The sequence below is a fragment of the Lupinus angustifolius genome, chromosome LG07 (genome assembly GCF_001865875.1).
Source record: "Lupinus angustifolius cultivar Tanjil chromosome LG07, LupAngTanjil_v1.0, whole genome shotgun sequence".
Taxonomy (NCBI): domain Eukaryota; kingdom Viridiplantae; phylum Streptophyta; class Magnoliopsida; order Fabales; family Fabaceae; genus Lupinus; species Lupinus angustifolius.
In genome coordinates this window covers 1,219,984-1,242,850 of record NC_032015.1, presented here as the reverse complement: position 1 = coordinate 1,242,850, position 22,867 = coordinate 1,219,984, and the positions used below count along the sequence as shown (strand labels likewise).

The 22,867-nt window shown below is 31.6% G+C and overlaps 2 protein-coding genes and 1 long non-coding RNA gene across 4 annotated transcripts; 2 read left to right on the top strand and 1 right to left on the bottom strand.

Annotated features, from left to right (window-relative positions):
* LOC109351541 (linoleate 13S-lipoxygenase 2-1, chloroplastic-like) lies at nt 936-6,902 on the top strand. Of its 2 annotated transcripts, XM_019593011.1 has the most exons (9): nt 936-1,394; nt 2,243-2,511; nt 3,922-4,159; nt 4,246-4,566; nt 4,672-4,757; nt 4,903-5,013; nt 5,319-5,620; nt 5,703-6,778; nt 6,810-6,902. In XM_019593011.1, the coding sequence occupies exons 1-8, from the start codon at nt 1,019-1,021 to the stop codon at nt 6,727-6,729; spliced, it is 2,730 nt and encodes a 909-aa protein (XP_019448556.1). In that variant the 5' UTR covers nt 936-1,018; the 3' UTR covers nt 6,730-6,778; nt 6,810-6,902. The 2 variants fall into 2 exon arrangements, with proteins under 2 accessions (XP_019448556.1, XP_019448555.1); XM_019593010.1 differs by having other exon boundaries at nt 5,703-6,902.
* Nucleotides 5,157-21,286, bottom strand: LOC109351555. The gene is made up of 2 exons (XR_002108228.1): nt 21,249-21,286; nt 5,157-5,291 (listed from the first exon to the last, which is right to left on the bottom strand). It is a non-coding gene; the product is annotated as an uncharacterized LOC109351555 (long non-coding RNA).
* On the top strand, nt 18,165-22,833 carry LOC109351540 (linoleate 13S-lipoxygenase 2-1, chloroplastic-like). The gene is made up of 9 exons (XM_019593009.1): nt 18,165-18,228; nt 18,269-18,671; nt 19,479-19,747; nt 19,879-20,116; nt 20,207-20,527; nt 20,644-20,729; nt 20,875-20,985; nt 21,276-21,577; nt 21,715-22,833. Exons 1-9 carry the CDS (start codon nt 18,202-18,204, stop codon nt 22,739-22,741), a joined length of 2,784 nt encoding a protein of 927 aa, XP_019448554.1. The 5' UTR covers nt 18,165-18,201; the 3' UTR covers nt 22,742-22,833.

The window sequence follows — 22,867 nt, the reverse complement described above, 5'->3', positions numbered from 1 at the left end:
TAATTCAAGCACTTAATCATACATCATGCTAAGTTCAATATGTGTTTGGATTTTAATCTCATATCTCCTATTCATGTACCATTACATGTCGATCTCACCTACTATGTAAATATTAATCTACCACTTTTATAAAATAAAATTAAAATTATATATTACTTTATATTTGTTGGTAAACTCTGATTTGTTCAGTATATAGAAACATGGAAATATAATATAGATGATCTTTATTCTTGAATTTTCCCCAAAATAATTAAATAATTTATTTATTTCCCATTTTAAACATTACAATTATACATGATTTTATTTAGGGTGAATTATAAAAACGGATAAAGAGGAAAATCAAGATAAATGTTATTGAAAGCTCTAATATTTTTTTGTAAAGTAACTTAAGGTAGTTTTAGATATTACAAATTTCTGTTTAAAAGTTACTCATTTTCCTCAAGTTTTATTTAGCAAACAATTTTAATAACTCATTCATTGAATATAGGTCATAAAACAATATATATGACTTGGTGAAGTCGATAACTGAAAATGTAAAGGAATATCATTTTAATAATAATTAACTAGAGGTGAATATGTCATACAAAATTCTGTCTAATAGTTTTAATTTTATATATTATCTTATTGTAACTTGATTTTCATTTGAACACCCAAAATTAGGTCCTAAATCAGAAAGCTCACTTACCCAAAATAGGAAAAATTATTACATAGTGCCAAATGCCCTAGTCGAATCTTACCATTGATTTTATACCCTACTTAATATCTAATGTGCATGTGAGTAGAACAAGGATCATCTCCATTAATAGAGAGACAAGTGATTGTTTTGCTCACATTTTTAATGGGAAAAAGATAATTTTATAGTACACAAAAGGGTAAAATGGAGAGGCAAATGATTATTTTGCTCAAATATGAACTGAAACAACAGCCCTATGTAACTTCACGCCTCATCATTAGTATATAATGTCATCCACTCTTCCCATTCTACACCAAATACATATAGATTAGAGAAGTAGCAAAGATGCTTATGCCACAAAGTTATCTATCAAATTCAACTCCTTCACCTTGTTGTTTCACTCACATATTTCAAAAGCCATGCCTCCATGGCACTAGCTATTACCCTTCTTTTCAGGTTGGGTCAAGGCCATGGTTCCAAAACAAAAGGAGTGTAAGAAGGGCCAGGAATGGATACAATAATAGCAGCAATAAAATAAAAGCTGTGGCAGTGAGTGAACAAGCAGAAAAGAAAACAGTAAAGGTTAAAGCTACTATAACTGTTCATTTAACAGTTGGTGGATTTTTCTCAGATTTGAGTTTAGAACGAGGAGCCGATGATATTACCGATTTAGTTGGTAAATCATTGCTCTTGGAGCTTGTTAGCACCACGCTTAATCCCAGTAAGTTTTGCTAGCTTTGTATCTGATTCATATTCATTCTTTACTTTTTGTTCAACATAGACTCCAGAAATGCTCCTAAGTGCGGTTTTTCATGCCCTTGGGATACTTCTTATGTATATTGTTTCAGTATCAATTGTAAATGATTGGTGCAAACCTAGTCTTTCAATTAAGAAAAAAAACTATATATAATTTGAATGCAGTTTTATGAAGAAAAAATATATAGAAAACCTAACATAAATGTAGTTTCTTAGTCTAGGTTACGTTAACAATATTTTTAGGGTGACTAAATTAAAATTAATATTTTTTTCTATGAACTACTTGTACGTATAAATGTTTTTAATAACTCTTTTTTTATTACTATTAGCTGTAACATACGTTGAGATGGTAAGCCTCTGAATAAAAGTTTTGGTTATGTTTGAGAAAATTAAACGGATAATTAAAAACCCATAAAAATGAAAATAAGCATTAGAAAAGAAAAATATGTATTTTTTTTTCTAATGCATATTTTACCTTTTTGAGTTTTTAATTAGTTAATGGAAGAAAAGAGAAAACTGAAGTAATATTGTTAATCAATAAAATAATTAATTAAGTGTTGTGTACCATATTTGATTACAAGATAATCTTCTATGACTTTAGCTCAAATATATTTTTCTTTTGTTTTTTATTGTGAGAGTAGTTGTTACGTAAAATAATGAGGGTAACATTATTTTTTACACATTAGTTTCTTCTATACCTATGGTGAACTCATACACGAGATTATATGTTTTATAAAAGTGAATTTCATACTCATGGTTGCTATAAATAGTTTAATTTGTACTTTTATGTGTGTTTCATTTTGCTCCAAAAAGAGACGAAGACAGAGAAAGACACGATCAAAGGTTTCGCCCACAGGACATTTCAATTAGTAGACAACGTAAAGTATGAGGCTGAATTTGAAGTACCACATAGTTTTGGAGAGATTGGAGCAATTTATGTGGAGAATGAGCATCACAAGGAGATGTTTATCAATGACGTTTTGTTTGAAGGTTTCCCCACTGGTCCCTTTCATATATCATGCAACTCTTGGGTTCATTCCAAAAATGATAATCCTGCCAAGAGGGTCTTCTTCTCCAACAAGGTCCCACATTATCACTCCATTCCATACCTTACATTTCTATATTATTATTATTACAAATATAGAAATATGAACGGATATTAATAATATAAGAGTATTGCTTAGAAATAGAGTTACAAGAAGGGTAAAAAATATGAATTTATTATGAGATGCATACAAAATCATAGTCCTTAAAGGATGATTAGAAAATCAAGTAATAATGAATCTAAGCATAAACAAATAATTATTTAAGGATTATGACCAAACTCAAATATGAATCATATTTTTTTTTTTTTAATAAAGTGCTGAAAGGCACTTAAGTTATATTAATAAACCAAAGCATACAAAAGAGAGGAGAATCCATTACAAGTTGTTGAACCTATAGCTAGGGAGATCTAGTCTATTTCTATTATAATCTTCATGTATGAAGCATGGTGCTTGATTCCAGGAAGAATTTTGCCTAGATTTTATAGCAAAGTTTGCCAATTTATCCGCACAAGTGTTTCATTCCCTAAAGATATGAGATATATGGATTGTTATTGAATTCAACTTGTGCTTGCAACAATCTCAAAGGCTACTAATTTTCCAAGGGGGTAATGTTATTCCTTTGAAAATATCCACCACCGTTGTTGAGTCACACTCAATCCAAAGGTTATTCCAACCATGCCTATAAGCCAAGTTAACCGCTGTGATAGCTGCAAATATCTCAACATATATTGCATGTTGTATATCGATGAATGAAGCAAAACAAGCAACACAAATGCCATGACAGTTTCTGAATATACCTCCAGCTCCCGAAAGCCCAAGGGATCATTTGGCTGCACCATCTGTATTAACCTTTATCCAACTATCCTTAGGATTTTTCCAGATCACTTCAATAATTCTAGGAGCCTTGTTCATCCTTAATGGAATGTTAAGTTTTCTCAGCAGAAGAAGATCAGAAACACTGCAAGAAGTGGAGGTTGCATGAGAGCAATTCCTAGCCATTGTTGTCTTTGCCTTAATTTCGGAGATTGCTTGCCTTATAGGGACTTGCTTACCATCGAATTTACTCTGATTCCTACAATACCAAATTGTTGACATGGTGTGCTGAATCATAACTGTAACAACATATGTTTAAAATAGTATAAATTGACAAAACTTAAATATGATTGACTCATAAATTATATAAACAAAAGTTATTATAAACAGAAGTGTAATATTTGTGCATTTTCACTATAATAATTTATAGATAATCAATATATCATATATTATTTATTTGTCTTTTTTTAAGATTTAATAATTATTAATTATATATATATATATATATTATAAATAATAAGACAATATAAGTAATAAGATAAGCTTTGAATTATAAATAAATTAAAAATGTTCTATCAATTGTTAAGTATTGTATAACCGATATGATACTATATGCATGTATATGTGAAACAGTCGTATTTGCCATCTGAAACTCCAGAAGGGTTGAAGAGGATAAGAGGAGAGAAATTGGTAGAATTGAGAGGGAATGGAGAAGGTGAAAGAAAGCCGTTCGAGCGTATATACGATTATGATGTATACAATGATATTGGAGATCCAGATACTAACGTCGAACTCAAAAGACCAGTTCTAGGTGGCAAACAAAATCCTTATCCTCGCCGTTGTAGAACCGGAAGACCTCGTTCCAAGACAGGTATATATATATATGCATGCATGCATGATGCATGTCTCACATTATTCATTTTTTGTGCAAATGTATTAATTTGTTTGCATGAGCAGATCCATTGTCTGAGAAAAGAAGTGACAGTGTGTATGTTCCAAGAGATGAATGTTTCTCAGAAGTGAAGCAGCTAACATTTTCTACAAAGGCTGTATATTCAGTGTTGCATGGTCTAGTTCCATCTCTGCAAACAGCTATAATTGACAAGGATCTTGGCTTTCCTCTCTTCTCATCCATAGATGACTTATTTAATGAAGGAGTTAATTTGCCTATATTAAAAGGCAAAGGTCTTATTAGGAACATTATACCAAGATTAGTTAAGGTTATTCAGGATACTGAGAATGAAATCCTCCGTTTTGAGACTCCAGCAACAATGGATAGTAAGAATTTATACACACATATTATAATATTCTCTATAAACTTATAAATTAGGGTACCATTGCTAATAAATGGGTGTGGATGCATATGTGATTCGAATGCTGCAGGGGACAGATTCTTTTGGTTTAGAGATGAAGAATTTGCAAGACAGACCCTTGCAGGCCTTAACCCATGTTCCATTCAACTCGTCACGGTACACTTATTTACTGCTTACTACCTATGTTGTCCTTTTTAAAATCGATTAACATAAAATTACTATAATTTAGTTGGGAGTGTAGAGTGTTTTGCTTTTTAGTTATAATACTTTACAACAAAAAATGTGTTGTGTGCTTAATTAGGAATGGCCATTGAAAAGCAAGCTTGACCCTGATGTATATGGCCCCGCAGAATCTGCAATCACCACTGAAATAATTGAGGAAGAAATCAGAGGATTCATGACTGTTGAAGAGGTATATATATATATGTTTTAATTCATGATACACATGTTTTTATACTTGTTTTCTCATTAGTTTTTCCCCATTTAAGTATCTTGGTTTTGAAGTTACAGGAAAATGACTTGCATACTTACAACCTTATGTTATTAGATCTTTTCTGTAAGAACTGAATTGGATCAATCTAAAACATTTTTAAACAGAATGTTAAACCAACTGTAGTTTCCCTAAGCTAAATGAAACAACAACATTCAACCAATAATTTTGTTTTACACTAAAGATCTTACAAAATATACCTAAAATTATGATTTTAAACAATACAGGCCATAAAACAGAAGAAGCTATTCATCCTGGACTACCATGATTTGTTATTGCCAGTAGTAGAGAAAGTTAGAGAACTTGAAGGTAGAACCTTGTATGGATCTAGGACGTTGTTCTTCTTAAACAAAGACAACACATTGAGACCGCTAGCTATTGAGCTCACTCGGCCACCGATTAATGGAAATCCACAATGGAAGGAAGTGTTCAAACCTGCTTGGCACTCTACCAGTGTTTGGCTTTGGAGGCTTGCCAAAGCTCATGTCCTTGCCCATGACTCTGGTTACCATCAACTAGTTAGTCACTGGTATGAAACAGTTAATCTATTAGTATTGTGTATGGTTTTTCTTTTCATTTGGAAAGCCCTGAACCGTGATTGGCTTGTACAGGCTAAGAACTCATTGTGCTACGGAACCTTATATCATCGCAACAAACAGGCAATTGAGTGCAATGCATCCAATCTATAGGCTTTTACATCCACATTTTAGGTACACAATGGAGATCAATGCCCTTGCTCGTGAGGCATTGATAAATGCAAATGGAATCATAGAGAGCAGCTTTAGTCCTGGGAAGTATTCCCTCTTACTAAGTTCAATTGCCTATGACAAGGAATGGCAATTTGACTTGCAAGCCCTTCCTGCTGACCTTATCAATAGAGGATTGGCCGTGGAGGATCCTAATGCTCCTCATGGTTTAAAGCTAACCATAGAAGACTATCCTTATGCCAATGACGGCCTCGTCCTTTGGGACACAATCAAAGGATGGGTTACTGATTATGTGAACCATTACTATTCAGAGCCAGGTCAAGTTGAGTCTGACAATGAACTACAAGCATGGTGGGAAGAGATCCGAACCGTAGGCCATGGTGACAAGAAGGATGAACCATGGTGGCCTGTTTTGAAAACCAAAGAAGATTTGGTTGGAATTGTGACCACCATTGTGTGGATAACATCAGGGCATCATGCAGCTGTGAACTTTGGGCAATACCATTATGCAGGGTATTTCCCAAACAGGCCCACCATTACAAGATGCAACATGCCTACAGAGGACCCTTCAGACCCAGAATGGGAATTGTTCTTGAAAAAACCGGAAGTGGCGCTGTTGAGTACCTTCCCATCTCAAATTCAGGCTACAACTGTAATGACAGTGTTGGATATATTGTCAACTCACTCACCAGATGAAGAGTATCTTGGGGAAACCTTAGAGCCAGCTTGGGGAGAGGATCCAATAGTCAATTCTGCATTTGAAAAGTTTAAGGGGAAGTTGATGGAGCTAGAAGGTATAATTGATGAAAGAAATGCAGATAGGACGCGGAAGAACAGAAATGGTGCTGGAATTGTGCCTTATGAGCTTCTGAAGCCGAATTCAGAGCCAGGAGTGACAGGAAAAGGAGTTCCATATAGCATTTCTATTTGACCATGTTAGCATACACTATGGATGCATGTAATAGTGATCTTGATCTTGGCATTCTCCATTTTAAACTAATGGATACTTGAATAACATATACATGTATGATGTATCTTATTCATAAAGAGTGAAAGCCAAATTAAACCAGAACTAAAATAATAGAATGGCATGTGTTCAGTCTAGGTGCCTAAACCAGAATTGCTTATATACATGTATAAATTAGTAGAAACGGGAATGCATAATTATAGATCAAGTCCAAAACATTGGAAATAGCTATGCATAATTATAAACATTTATTAACTCATTTCATTATTATAAACAAGATGATGGTCTAGTGAGGTAAGAAGTCACTAGATCTCTAAACTGCATGAAGAGTGAATAACTCTCAATTCTTGTGAGTAATATTTATTGGAAGGGACAATCACACATTTCGCATAAGGTGGGATGCCTTGGTTATGCCAAAAAAATACTCATTTCATTATTGGGTGTGGGTTATAAATTCAAATTCAGGATAGTTGTAAGTTCAAATTCAGAATAATAAATATCATAGTCGAGTTAGAACTCTTGTTTGAACATTAACTTGCTATTTAAGGGTATAAAATATAAATGGCTCATAACAACTTTACAAAATATGAAAAAAGTTAAAACAATGCAGCTAAGAGAATAATGGCCACCTGTGTCCCGTTTGCCTTTCAATGTTAATAGTAAGAACAATGATCTCTCTATTAATAGGGAGGCAACTACTTGATTTTACATGTGTTTTCAATTGTAAGAGCATTATTTCATTGTATGTTAAAGGATAATATTGTGAAAATGTTGCGAAAACGTAAGATGAAATTTGTGAATAATTCTCAATAAATGATCAAGGCATAAGACCTTATTTATAGTATATGAATATGTAACAAACTTACCTAAACAAACTAACAAAACACATGTGTTAAATGTGTATAATATATAAAAAGGTCTAAAATGTGGTAGCTTTGTTTTTCAATAGCCCCCTCAAGCTGAAGGGTAAATGACGATGACTTCAGCTTGATAATTCAATTTGATATCGTGACAATGTAATGGATCGGAATCTCGATCCTAACGTGATTAAATTTTCTCAATCACTAAGATGTTGTTGTTGTTGTTGTTGTTGATCTTGTTGTTGTTGCTGATGATCTTGTTGTTGTTGTTGTTAATCTTATTGATCTTGTTGTTGTTGTTGAAGCATATGGTGATGTTTACGCTTGCGGTTACCGAGTTTCTCTTTGTAGATCCTCTTGCCGCGAATGGCTTCGACATCATAGAAACCATCATCACCAAAATGATGTAAATATATGTTTGGAGGTGTAGAATTATGATCTTATTCTTTCTCTTCTTGCTTTTTTTTACCATTCCCATGTAAGCTTCTTGATCATCACCCTTTAAGACTTGAAATCTCAATTTCCATGGAAACCACAGAATTTCCTCCATCTCACAATCACATCTTATCACCATATAGTTGAAGAAATGTATGGATTTGTAATTGGAACTCAAGAACAATATTAGAAGAAGGTTGGTACATATTAAAGAAGCCAAAACAACTTTGTGGAAGAAAGATGGTTGGTGATTTGATTTGCCTTTGTACTTCAAACTCCAACTTCTTCTTACTTTGATGGTTGATGCATGATGATGGAAGAGAAAGACAATAATTTTTAGATTGCCTGCGCAGTGGTGATCAAAACCTTCAAGGATACTATATCGCGAAAATGTTGTGAAAGCGTCCATGAAATTTGTGAATATTTCTCAATGATAAGGCATAAAACCTTATTTATATTTATATTACATGAATAGTAACAAACTTACCTAAACAAACTAATTAACAAAATAATAACACACATGTGTTAAATGTATAAAATATATAAAATGTGTAATTTCATATCATTATTGTCCCCAGGAGGAATGCATGCATTAACTTAAAATCATTTTCCTCCATTTCTCTCAAGTATCAAGTGCGAACTAATAAAGTTAAGCTCACTTGTTTGGTGACTTCAATACCGACATTTGAAGCCAACAAGTACTCATAAATCATACTCATCCAATAAAGTTGCATCGGACCAATTATCTATTATGATCGTACAAAATGATACAAGACCCATGGCAATAACGTGGGAGTTACTTTTATAAATTGTAACTTGGTTATGTTCACAGCAATTACAATTGATTGCAGAAAATAATAGGAAAGATAATTGATATCATAATTACAATGGTCATGTCACTCCCAAAATCACTTCATTAGTACCAAGGAAAATTTATGGTTAATATTTAAAAACACTTTAATAACTTAATAAATTATGAAAAAAACTGAATATAATTTGAAAAAATATTTCACATTAAATTTTCATATATGGTTACATTTAATTTCCCAACATAAATTCGATTTCTATTTATTTTTGTAAGAATTCAATCTCAATTCCAATAAGTGAACAAAAAAAGTTTGAAGAGAATTTAGTCAGAGAACAACTACTCTTAAAGAAACTAGTACATTAAAAAGTGTAGAGAGTAACCATAATATATTTTAAAATGGAGAAAATTTGGAAGAGAAATTAAAAATAGTTAATATTAAATTAGGTTGGAAAAAATTCTTAAATAATTATGGGTAAATTTGAACAAAGTAATACATATAATTTAAAAAGCATAAACAAATATAGAATAAAATAAAAAATCAAAACATCAAAAAATTTGAAACAAGACTTAATTATGATTTTAAAGTGAAATTTAAAATAGGAATAAAAACGTTTGCACTTTCTACATAGAAATGCCATTTTTTTGCTTCAACCTTCATGAGTGACATGCACCTATCGCAATTATTTTTTCAATAATAAATAATAAAAAAGTCTATTTCTTTAGTGGGTTCATCTAAAGTTGGTTAAAGAAAGTAGATGTACAAATAATATGTTTGAAGAGACAAAATGTATGGACTAAAATAAGTAAAGAGAGAAAGAGAGGAGAGTAGTTGATTGAACTGATATAATTGAAATTTCATATCATAATTTTTCTTTAACTAACAGAGTGGCGGATCTTGAACAAAATTTTAGAGGGAGCAATAATATTTAATTATAATTAATTAAATAAATAGAAAAAATTTCAAATTTAAATGGCTAAAGATACCAAAAATAAAATATTGCCATTGACATATTAACCTAATCTTATTGCTCATTGAAAGTCACACGATAAAAATTTTGGAATATATATATACAATCTTTTTCATCAAATGTAAAATCATTATGAAGTCATATTATTATGAGCTGTCACCAACATCTAAACATGCAAGGGAACTTGATTCATTATATATAATTTTTTGAATGACTACACAAGTTGCACTATATTTATTTATCTAGCCACAAATTAAAGAAATATATGAGCTCTCACTAGTATCTCGATAAAGACACCATTTGGGTGTAGGTAAAAAAAGTATATCTGCTCCAAAAAATTTGTATTTCTATATGTCACATTTTATAATTTGAAAGTTTAATAATTTGGCTAAACATACTAAGTGACACATGAAATAACACATTATGTAGGACAACAACAAATATTAGAGTAAAAAATAAAAAAATATTTTAAGAAAAATAAAAAAAAATCCAGGGGGGCAGTTGCCCCCACCTGTCCCTTCAATGCTCCGCTCCTGCTAAGACTTGGTGAGAAAATTCTTGAACCAATGAGCCGAGAGTTTCAGGTATTTTTTCATAAAGTCATGATACATGAAGTGAAAAAGGGACATCTTGTTTCGTTTGTTGGCTTTGCAAATCTGCAACTTAGAGCCCAAAACATATGCTATAACGTAACAGAAGAGAAAGGACTGAAAAAACAATATAAATTGATTCTGAAAGTTGGAGCAAAGATTAGGCGGAAGTGAAACTATAAGTTTTTCTGTTTGATTAGAAGCAGATAATGAATGACAATGATTTTTAGGTAGTTTAATAAGGAAATAATTGATATTTGATGATTATTCAGATAATTTTAGTTGGACCCAATTTTGAGGGTAACGCCCTCAAGTTATAGGAGTGATGAATTGAATTGGGCATATATGAGAACCACTTTGGCCCTCTAGGTAATGTGCTCATTCCAATCACAAGCAAAATTGGTAGTTATCTCTTATCTTCTTCTCCTCTTCTTATTTATTAATTTATTAATAATTAACAATAATAATAATAATGTAACTAAGAAAAGAAAGGTAGTTGAAATTACAAAACTGACACTCTATATTTGTGATAAGTGTACAAAAGTATAGATTTTTTGTCAAACTGATGGATAGTTGAAATTCCTATACTACACATTCTTCATTTGACAATTAAAATAAAATTTTGAAAAATATCTTATTGTGTAGTATTTTTACTCAAACATTTTTCATCTAAGTGTTCTTCTCCATTTCTTCACATTCCTTCTACTCAAATATGCATTGAAATAGAAGTATTATCTTACGTTTAAGTCTTAAATTTTCTCACTTCCTTTTCATCACACTCATTACACATGGGAAAGAAACATTTTCACGAGAATAAAGTTGAAAAACACCCCCTAAATCCAATTATCTTAAAAATAATTATTTTCATCTTCTTTTTTTTGATGTCCACGTTGCATAAAATTATTCACTATTATCCAGTAGTATCATCATGCATTCATGCTACCACCACATGCACATCAATGCTATCATTACCAAATATGCATTGAAATAGAAGTATTCTATTCTTACCATTGTTTTTCCCATCTGCTTACGTTCAAGTCTTAATTTTTCTCTCTTTTCTTTTTCATCACCCTCATTACACATGGGAGAGAAACATTTTCTCCAGAATAAAGTTGAAAAACATTCCCTAAACATAATACTACTCAGAATTTAATCCCTAAACATTGACATAATATCACGTGTAATTTAATCTCTAAACTTCGGTTTGAGTTGAAATCGGTCCATATATAACTTTTCAAAATGGCATGTGACTCTAAAGTAGTGAATATTCAATAGACGGGTTGAGATGAATCTGTGAACTTTAATTTCCACCCTTCATATCCCAATCATCATTTACTAAAAGTCAGTGCCCTTCATCTCCAATATTATTTCACTTCTCCAATGCAATACCTAATATATATATACATATATATGTGTGTGTTGTTCTTTTCTAAATTTCATTTTTGTTTTACTTTGTTGCTTTAATTTGGATGCATATATACGTAGAGAAACTGAAGAAGGAACTTAACAATGTGGAAGCTGAACCAACCCATGCATGCATTGCATGTAGCTAATGAAATTGAACTTCTTACGTACCCTCACCCTAACTCATCCTTCACATAAAATAAAAGAGAGAAAATTTAATTATAATTGGCAATAAAGGTTTGTTCAATTGTACTTGATGCAACTTTCAGAAGCTATTGTTGCCTTTCCTATGTCACTGCCAGCATTGTTTGAGAAGATGATCACTAAAATACGAAAATTATCCTTGACTATTTAATGCATTAAATGGAGGGCCGTTAAATTTGTAAAAGATATATGGACAGGACAAGTAGCTGGATAATCATCACTCCTAAGTACTTTTTGTCTTATGCCATTGTTCGATTTGTACAAGATATAGGGACAGGACAAACAAGTAGTAGTTGGAAACATTAATATTGTTGGGTGGTTGATGCACAGCATGCAGAAACATTGTTGTCCTTAGTATTGTTTCACATGCATATTTTATGAATGGGATAATGCGAAATTTACTATATATAATACTGATTCTGCTATACAATAGTTCTTTTTTCAAAAAATAAAAGCAGAAAACAATATTTTCTTATTTTAGTGTATATCTTCATTAAGCAGAAAGTTATTCAATGGGTTGTAGGAAGATGCTTTGGCATGCCACTATGATTTCTGTGGTTATTCAATGATGTTATTTGAATAAAGTTAAGTCATGGATTTGGTTCTCCTCAATCGTAAATAAGAAGGTGAAATTTGGTATTTGATAACTATGTAATTAAGTGGTAAGTACCAAATACATGCATAGATAATAGTACAAATTAAAAATACCAACACAAGTTAAAAACTTCTTTTTTCCTGCACGTGATCAACCTTTTCATTTTAGGTTAGACATTTCACTGAGATTTCAATCTCATGGCCAAAAGGGTTGAAAAAGGACATAAATAAACGTGTTAAGAGTGAATGTTGGATTATAGTACAGTATTACAATGAACAACGTTCCAAACGCATTTAATTTGGCTACATTTTGGGAATGGATCACCACGTGGAATATGATCCGGGTCAATCCGTTCTTATTTCCCATTCACATTGGCCATTTCATACACAATTAGATATCAAGGATAATTGGGACATAATTTTATTTAGAATAAATTAGGATGTGGTGAAATTATACAAATTATTTCTTCCTATTTCTTTTATTCCTACACAAATCACTTTTTATTTATATACATATATTATATTGAATACCTCACACGAGATATAAGTGTAATCTTTTAAACAAGAAAATGTATTATACTTATAATATATTGAGACAATTTCAAATGAGACATTGTTTAAATTATTCGTATATTATTTTGTAAGGAACAAAAATTAATGAATATACAGTGATGCATTATGTTTGGATTTGTCTCCACAATATATTATATTTTATATAATTTAATTACATTCTTCACACGTTTTCTGTTTAGAAGATTTTATATTTTTTATAGTGATAATCAGTATAATATATATATATATATATATATATATATATATATATATATATATATATATATATATATATATATATATATATATATATATATATATATATATATATATATATATATATATATATTTTATGGTGGTTTGTGTATGGACAAAAAGAGGAATAGATATTTGTATAATTTCACTAAAACTTAAATTGTGTTAGTGCAATCTACTCTTTTATTTAATGTACCAATATTTTTAATCATTAAATGATTATGATGTGAATATATAAATTAAGCAAAAATATTGCGAAAATAATGCGAAAGCGGAAAATGAATATTGTGAATTTTTCTCATTGAATTATCAATATATGAAAAACCTTATTTATAATATAAACTAACTAGCTAAGAAACTAATAAACACATGTTGAAAAACAATACAACATGTGTTAAGGTGTAAAATATGTAAAATGTGATAGTTTTGTTCTCCAATATATATATTATGGGTGGTTTGTGAATGGATAAAAAAAGGAATAGTTATTTATGTAATTTCACTAAAACTCAGAATGTGTTACTATAATTTACTCTTTTATTTAATGTATCAATATTTTCAACCATTAAATATTTATGATGCGAGTATATGAACTAAGCAAAAATAAGTGTAGAAATTGAGGTTGAAATGTAAAATTGTAATTAATGTTTTCTTAGTTTTATAGGAATACAAATTAAATAATCAAATAGAATAATTTTTTTCCTAGAAAGGAAGTAAATAAAAAGAAACATAGAAAAATCTATTGATAAATTAATTATATGAATATTATTATTTTTTGATTGACAATTGTTAGTATGTTAGTTGTTAATATGTTAGTATTTTGTTGTGGTGAGACTCCACCTTCAACCTCCTATACTCCATTCCTTACGACCGCCCTCTTCATACTACCTTATGAAATTATATGAATATTTAATTTCTAATTGTTTCAAGTGATCATATTCAACTTTTTTATTTTTTTTAATTTTTTTTCACAAATCATCTTGTATCATAATAAGAAAAATATTATGCATCATAAAATAATAATTTACTCATAAATGAGATATGTTATTTTCTTGTGCCTGTCATTTCCATTCATTAAATGAAAAGACAAAGGTACACATAACTAGAAAGAAGTTTATGAGCAGAGAAAATGGCGTGTGAACGCTACTGAGCCTCCTTCATCCGAGTTTGGCAATGAAGACCATTGAGATTATATTTTATGAGTGTCTAGCTTACATGGGTAATCGGATTTTTATCAACAAATACATCGCATAATATGTTCCATTTACTAATAGGTTTAGGTAGGTTAGTTTATTTAGTATTAGAGTTGGAAGTGAGTTTAAATCGAGTTGCATTAGAGTTCAGCTCGATAAGGATTTGCTCAGCTCTAAATTTGACTCGAGTATAGTACGAGTTATTTTTTAACTTAAATTCAGCTTAGTTAAAGTTTATGAATTGTTCAGCTCAACTCGAATTGATGCATTTGGACAACTCAAATAATTAATTATTTTTAAAAATATTACATAATGTTATATATATAAATATAACTTTTTATATATATATATAATAACAATAACACAAAAATAATAATGCATTAGTCATGGTATAATAATAATAAACATAAAAAAATAGTTTTTATATATATATATATATTGAGTAAACTCATAAATCTAACGAGTCAAATTGTATTTAATTCAAATTCTAGTTATTTATTTTATGAATCAAATTTGTCAAACTAAATAACGAGTAATTAAGTGTTTTACTTTTACCTAGTACATTTATTTTCGATTGAGGAAGGATTATGCAGGGGCGCAGGATAAAGGGAACGTACCATATATGGAAGTCACTGAATATGTACCTAGTAAATTTATTTACCATATATATATATATAATTTTTTTATATTGTTAGCACATCATTTATTATTGATTTGTATTACTTTATTTTAGAGTTAATAACAGCTAATAAATCAATGATATGTGATTTGCTGATATGTCAAAAATATTTATTCTATTAGTTATAAACATATTAAATCCTTAAACAATTATGCAAAAGAAAATGTTGTATTGGTTGCTATCAGATGTCTTAAAAGCGTTGGTTGAAAATATTATAAAGCATCTTCTTTTATAGAAAGCCTAATTAAGCACGTCATTTACTTAATAAGTAAATATAACACTTTCATATAAAAACTTCAATGTTTTAATTCCCTGACTTATTACTTTGCAAATTTAGGGGATATGGAAAGTCCCTAGTTATCCCTGAATTTAGCATGATATTTTTTTGGTTTTCCACAAGGTATTTTTTTGCTTAAGGGGAATCAAACATATACCACTTGAACCAACGCCCGTTGGTAATTTAGCATGATAGTAATTTAGCTTGAATTTTTAAAAATATGCAAGAAAAGACTCTAGAGTCTAGTTTAGACGCAAAAATAGTTCTCTCAATTCAGAAATATCCTTTCAACTTGCACGTTATGTTTTATAAACTTCCAAAACATGTGTGAAAATGAAATTAAACTCTCTTTAAGAGGTGATACTTTTCATCGAAATTAAATGTTTTTGAATTTAGACATTTGCAAACAATTTTGATCACCAACCAAAGTTCATAATATCTTAATCGTACGTAATTGAAGCACTTAATCATACATCATGCTATGTTCAATATGTGTTTAGGTTTTAATCCCCTGTCTTGTACCATTACATATCTCACCAACTTAAATTTAAACACGTGGATATTAATCTATCTTTTTTATAAAATAAAACTAATATGATATATTACTTTTTATTTGTTGGCAAACTCTAATTCATCCGATACATAGAAACATAGAAAATATGGGATATATGATTTCCATTCATGAGTTTCCCCAAAAATTAAAGAATTTATTTATGTCCATTTTTAAACATTACAATTGCACATGCTTTCTATTTAGGGTGAATTATAAAAACAAATAAAGAGGAAAATCAAGATATATATTATTGCAAGCTTTAATATTTTTTTGTAATGCAACTTGAGGTAGCTTTATAAAAAGTTACTTTTCAGATATTACAAATTATTTTTAAAAGTTACAAAACTTCCTCAATTTTTATTTAGTGAATATTCTAATAACTTATTGATTAAGTATGTCATAAAACAATATATATCATTTGGTGAAGTAGGTTGACAACTCACTAATTTGGTGGTAGCCCAAATTGTACAATTTAAAATATGAATGAATATCATCTAAATAATAATTAACTAGAGCTGGTTAAGTCATGCGAAATTCTCTCACATAATCATAGTTTTAGATATTATTTTGTTGCGATCCAAATTTCAGTTAAACACTCAAAAACTAGTGTTCACACATCCTAAATCAGAAAGCTCACTCACTCAAAATATGAGAAATTATCATACCAATAGTCCTAGTAGAATCTTACCATTGATTTTCTATCGATCCTACTAATATTTATGTGTATGTGAAAAAATATAAATTAATATTTTTATAGATTTAGTATGTATATATAGTGTAAGTATTTTTTACACTATCACTAAATCTCTATCATTTATATGTTAACTATCATTGATTTTCAAATAAAAGCATTACAAATCAATGGTGAGACCTCTAGAAGCATGGCTTTGGGATCCATTTGCAACTTGTGCTGGACAAGTGAAGAGACCTCTAATCATTTGTTCTTCCAATGCAGTCTTGCTACTGGTATCTGGAACTGGTTGAGCAACCAGATTGGTTTTAAAATAGACAACTCTTCTATTCAAAATCTGCTGAATATCTCCAACAGGGGGAGCCCTCAAGTGAACCTGGTCCTTATGGCTAGCATTATCAACTCCATCTCTGTCATCTGGTATTGTAGGAACAAAGCCAGATTTGAAGATTCAACAATCTCCCTTGCTCATGCAATTGCAAAAATTAAAAGTGATACTGCTTTTGCTGGAAATTTGTCTAAGCTTTGTGCCAAGCCGTCCATGACTGACTTCTTAATCCTTAAGGCTTTCAATGTGAATTGCAACATCAACAAGGCCCCTAAAATCTCTGAGGTTATCTGGAATCTCCCTTCTCTTGGTTGGGTGAAAATTAATTCGGATGGCGCTGCTAAAGGCTTTCCTGGGTATGCAGGGGGAGGTGCCATCTTTAGAGACAACCATGGTAGATAGCTTAGCTTGCTTTGCCTTTACTTCCGTATTCAAGACTCTCTTTATGCGGAAGTCCTTGCTGCTATCTTGGCTATACAAATTGCTTATTCTCAAGGTTGGCATCACGTGTGGCTCGAGTGTGACTCAACTTGCGTGGTGGAAATCTTCAGGGGCAGCATGGTGGTTCCTTGGAAGCTAAGCAACTTAATGCTAAAGTGCAGGAGTACTATGCTGGAAATGCAAGTTAGAATATCTCACATATAACGGGAAGGAAATATTTGCGCTGATAAGTTAGCCAATTATGGTGTCACCTCTAGGAGTAATTCTTGGTGGAATTGTCCCCCTACTTTTATTTTGCCTGATTTTAATAGAAACAGGTTGCTTCTTCCTAACTATAGATTTAGGGATATGTAATGGCTTCCTTGTTTTAATATATTTCTGGGCGTTTCACCCTTGCCTCAAAAAAAAAATGGTGAATGATATACTGACAGTATAAAAAACTTTTGGTACATATATTTTAAACTCTATTTTTATATGTTTTTTATTTATTTAATAACATTGAGACATTTTAGATATTACGTTGTAATTCGAATCTAGTATTGGATTCTATAGTATTAGAGAGGAGCCAGAACAAAACAAAAAAACATCATGAACTGGAACAACAACCATGTGTAACTTCACTCCTCATCAGTATATAAAGACTTGTGCTACTCTTCCCATTCTACACCAAACACATAGATTATATACAAGCATTAAAGATGCTTATGCCACAAAGTTATCTATCAAATTCAAGCCCTTCAGTTAGTTGTGTCACTCACACATTTCAAAAGCCATGCCTCCATGGCACTAGCTATTACCCTTCTTTTCAGGTTGGGTCAAGGCCATTGTTCCAAAACAAAAGGAGTGAAAGAATAAGGGCCAGAAATGGATACAATAATAGCAGCAATAAAATAAAAGCTGTGGCAGTGAGTGAACAAGCAGAAAAGAAAACAGTAAAGGTTAAAGCTACTATAACTGTTCATTTAACAGTTGGTGGATTTTTCTCAGATTTGAGTTTAGAACGAGGAGCCGATGATATTACCGATTTAGTTGGTAAATCATTGCTCTTGGAGCTTGTTAGCACCACACTTAATCCCAGTAAGTTTTGCTAGCTTTGTATCTGTATCATATTCATTCTTTACTTTTTGTTCAACATAGACACGAGAAATGCTACCTAGGTGCGGTTTTTCATGCCCTTGGGCTACTTCTTATGTATATTGTTTCAGTATGAATTGTAAATGATTGGTGCAAACCTAGTCTTTCAATTAAGACAAAGGACTATATATAATTTGAATGCAGTTTTATGAAGAAAAAATATATAGAAAACCTAACATAAATGTAGTTTCTTAGTCTAAGTTACTTTAATAATATTTTTAGGGTGACTAAATTAATATTTTTTCTATGAACTACTTGTACATATAAATGTTTTTAATAACTCTCTTTTTTTATTACTATTAGCTATAACATACGTTGAGATGGTAAGCCTCGAAATAAAACATTTTGGTTGTGTTTGAGAAAATTAACTGATTAAAATTGATTTTGTTAAGAGCAAGATAAAAATCTTTACATAGTTGAAATGAATATTTACTATCGGTTGTATAACAATTATACTTCTTTCAATCTATCTGTGAAACATATTTTATAAGACATCCAATCACGTCTATAATCTTGTATCACCCTTACCATGACTTTAGCTCAATTATATTTTTGTTTTGTTTTTTATTGTGAGAGTAGTTGTTACGTAAAATAATGAGGGTAACATTATTTTTTACACATTAGTTTCTTCTATACCTGTGGTGAACTCATACACAAGGCTATTTGTTTTATAAAAGTGAATTTCATACTCATGCATGGTTGCTATAAATAATTTGTACTTTTTTGTGTGTTTCCTTTTGCTCCAAAAAGAGACGAAGACAGAGAAAGACACCATCAAAGGTTTCGCCCAAAAAACATGTCAAATAGTAGACAAAGTGAAGTATGAGGCTGAATTTGAAGTACCACATAGTTTTGGAGAGATTGGAGCAATTTATGTGGAGAATGAGCATCACAAGGAGATGTTTGTCACTGAAGTTGTGTTTGAAGGCTTCCCCACTGGTCCCTTTCATATATCATGCAACTCTTGGGTTCATTCCAAAATTGATAGCCCTGCCAAGAGGGTCTTCTTCTCCAACAAGGTCTCACATTATCACTCCATTCCATACCTTATATTTATATATTATTACAAATATAGAAATATAGATATTACATTACTTGGAATATTCTCTAACATATATGATAACATTTGGTGCATGTATATATGAAACAGTCGTATTTACCATCTGAAACTCCAGAAGGGTTGAAGAGGATAAGAGGAGAGAAATTGGTAGAATTGAGAGGGAATGGAGAAGGTGAAAGAAAGAAGTTCGAGAGTATATACGATTATGATGTGTACAACGATATTGGAGATCCAGATACTAACATCGAACTCAAAAGACCAATTCTAGGTGGCAAACAAAATCCTTATCCTCGCCGTTGTAGAACCGGAAGACCTAGTTGCAAGACAGGTATATATATATATATGCATGCATGATGCATGTCTCACATTATTCATTTTTTGTGCAAATTGGTATGTATTAATATGTTTGCATGAGCAGATCCATTGTCTGAGGAAAGAGTTGTCGGTGTGTATGTTCCAAGAGATGAATGTTTCTCAGGAATAAAGCAGCTAAATTTTAAAGGAAAGAGTATATATTCGGTGTTGCATGCTCTTATTCCATCTCTAGAGGCAGCTATAGTTGACAAGGATCTTGGCTTTCCTGTCTTTTCAGCCATAGATGACTTATTTAATGAAGGGATTAAATTACCTTTATTACAAGGCGAAGGTTTTCTTAGCAACATTTTACCAAGATTGATTAAGTTTATTAAGGATGTTGAGCAAAATATCCTCCGTTTTGAGACTCCAGCAACAATGGATAGTAAGAATTTATACACACACATATATATATATATATAATATTCTCTATTAATTTATACATTTGGATACTATTACTAATAAATGGGTGTGGGTATGTATGCGATTCCAATGTTGTAGGGGACAGATTCTTTTGGTTTAGAGATGAAGAATTTGCAAGACAGACCCTTGCAGGCGTTAACCCATTTAGCATTCAACTCGTCACGGTACACTTATTTAATGCTTACTACCTATGTTGTCCCTTTTAAAATTCATTAACATAATACTACTATCATTTAGTTGGGAGTGTAGAGTGTTTTGCTTTTAATTTATAATACTTTACAACAAAAAATGTGTTGTGTAATTAAATAGGAATGGCCATTGAAAAGCAAGCTTGACCCTAATATATATGGCCGTGTGGAATCTGCAATCACCACTGAAACAATTGAGGAAGAAATCAGAGGATTCATGACTGTTGAAGAGGTATATATATATATATATGTTTTAATTCATGATACACATGCTTTTATACTTGTTTTCTCATTAGTTTTCCTCCATTTAAGTATCCTTGGTTTTGGAGTTACAGGAACATGACTTACAACCTTATCTTATTAGATCTTTTCTATAAAAACTGAATTGGAACAGTGTAAAACATTTTAAAAAATAAAGTTAAATCCCTAAGCTAAATGAAACAACAACATTCAACTAATAAATTTGTTTTACACTAAAGATTTTACAAAATATACCTAATATTATGCTTTTAAACAATACAGGCCATAAAGCAAAAGAAGTTGTTCATCCTGGACTATCATGATTTGTTATTGCCAGTAGTAGAGAAAGTTAGAGAGCTTGAAGGTACAACCCTGTATGGATCTAGGACATTGTTCTTCCTAAACAATGATAGCACATTAAGACCACTAGCTATTGAGCTCACTCGGCCACCGATTAATGGAGAGCCACAATGGAAGGAAGTGTTCACACCTGCTTGGCACTCTACAGGTGTTTGGCTTTGGAGGCTTGCCAAAGCTCATGTCCTTGCCCATGACTCTGGTTACCATCAACTTGTTAGTCACTGGTATGAAACAATTAATCTATTAATATTGATTGGCTTGTTGTGCAAGATTAATGTGCCTAGTCATCATATAATAGACATGCATAACACAATATTTGTTTGAAGAGTTAATAAAACAAGCATGTTTTTGTTTTGTACAGGCTAAGAACTCATTGTGCTGCAGAACCTTATATCATCGCAACAAACAGGCAATTGAGTGCAATGCATCCAATCTATAGGCTTTTGCATCCACATTTTAGGTACACAATGGAGATCAATGCTTTTGCTCGTGAGGTATTGATAAATGCAAATGGAAGCATAGAGAACAGCTTTAGTCCTGGGAAGTATTCCATGCTACTAAGCTCAATTGTCTATGACAAGCAGTGGCAATTCGACTTGCAAGCCCTTCCTGCTGACCTTATCAATAGAGGATTGGCCGTGGAGGATCCTAATGCTCCTCATGGTTTAAAGCTAACCATAGAAGACTATCCTTATGCGAATGACGGCCTCATCCTTTGGGACGCTCTCAAAGGATGGGTTACTGATTATGTGAACCATTACTACGCAGAGCCACGTCAAGTTGAGTCCGACAAAGAACTACAAGCATGGTGGGAAGAGATCCGAACTGTAGGCCATGGTGACAAGAAGGATGAACCATGGTGGCCTGTTTTGAAAAACAAAGAAGATTTGGTTGGAATTGTGACCACCATCGTGTGGATAACATCAGGACACCATGCAGCTGTGAACTTTGGCCAATACCATTATGCAGGGTATTTCCCAAACAGGCCCACCATTACAAGATGCAACATGCCTACAGAGGACCATTCAGACCCAGAATGGGAATTGTTCTTGAAAAAACCGGAAGCCACGCTGTTGAATACCTTCCCATCTCAAATTCAGGCTACAACTGTAATGACAGTGATGGATATATTGTCAACTCACTCAACAGATGAAGAGTATCTTGGAGAAACCTTAGAGCCAGCTTGGGCAGAGGTTCCAATAGTCAAATCTGCATTTGAAAAGTTTAAGGGGAAGTTGATGGAGCTGGAAGGTATAGTTGATGAAAGAAATGCAGATAGGACACGAAAGAACAGAAACGGTGCTGGAATTGTGCCATATGAGCTTATGAAGCCGAAATCAGAGCCAGGGGTGACAGGAAAGGGAGTTCCATATAGCATTTCTATTTGAGCATGTTAGCATACACTATGGATGCATGTAATAGTGATATTGGTCTTGGAATTGTCCATTTTAAACTAATGGCAATGGACAATTGAATAACATATGACCTAATTATAATTATAAAAAAGTAATTTA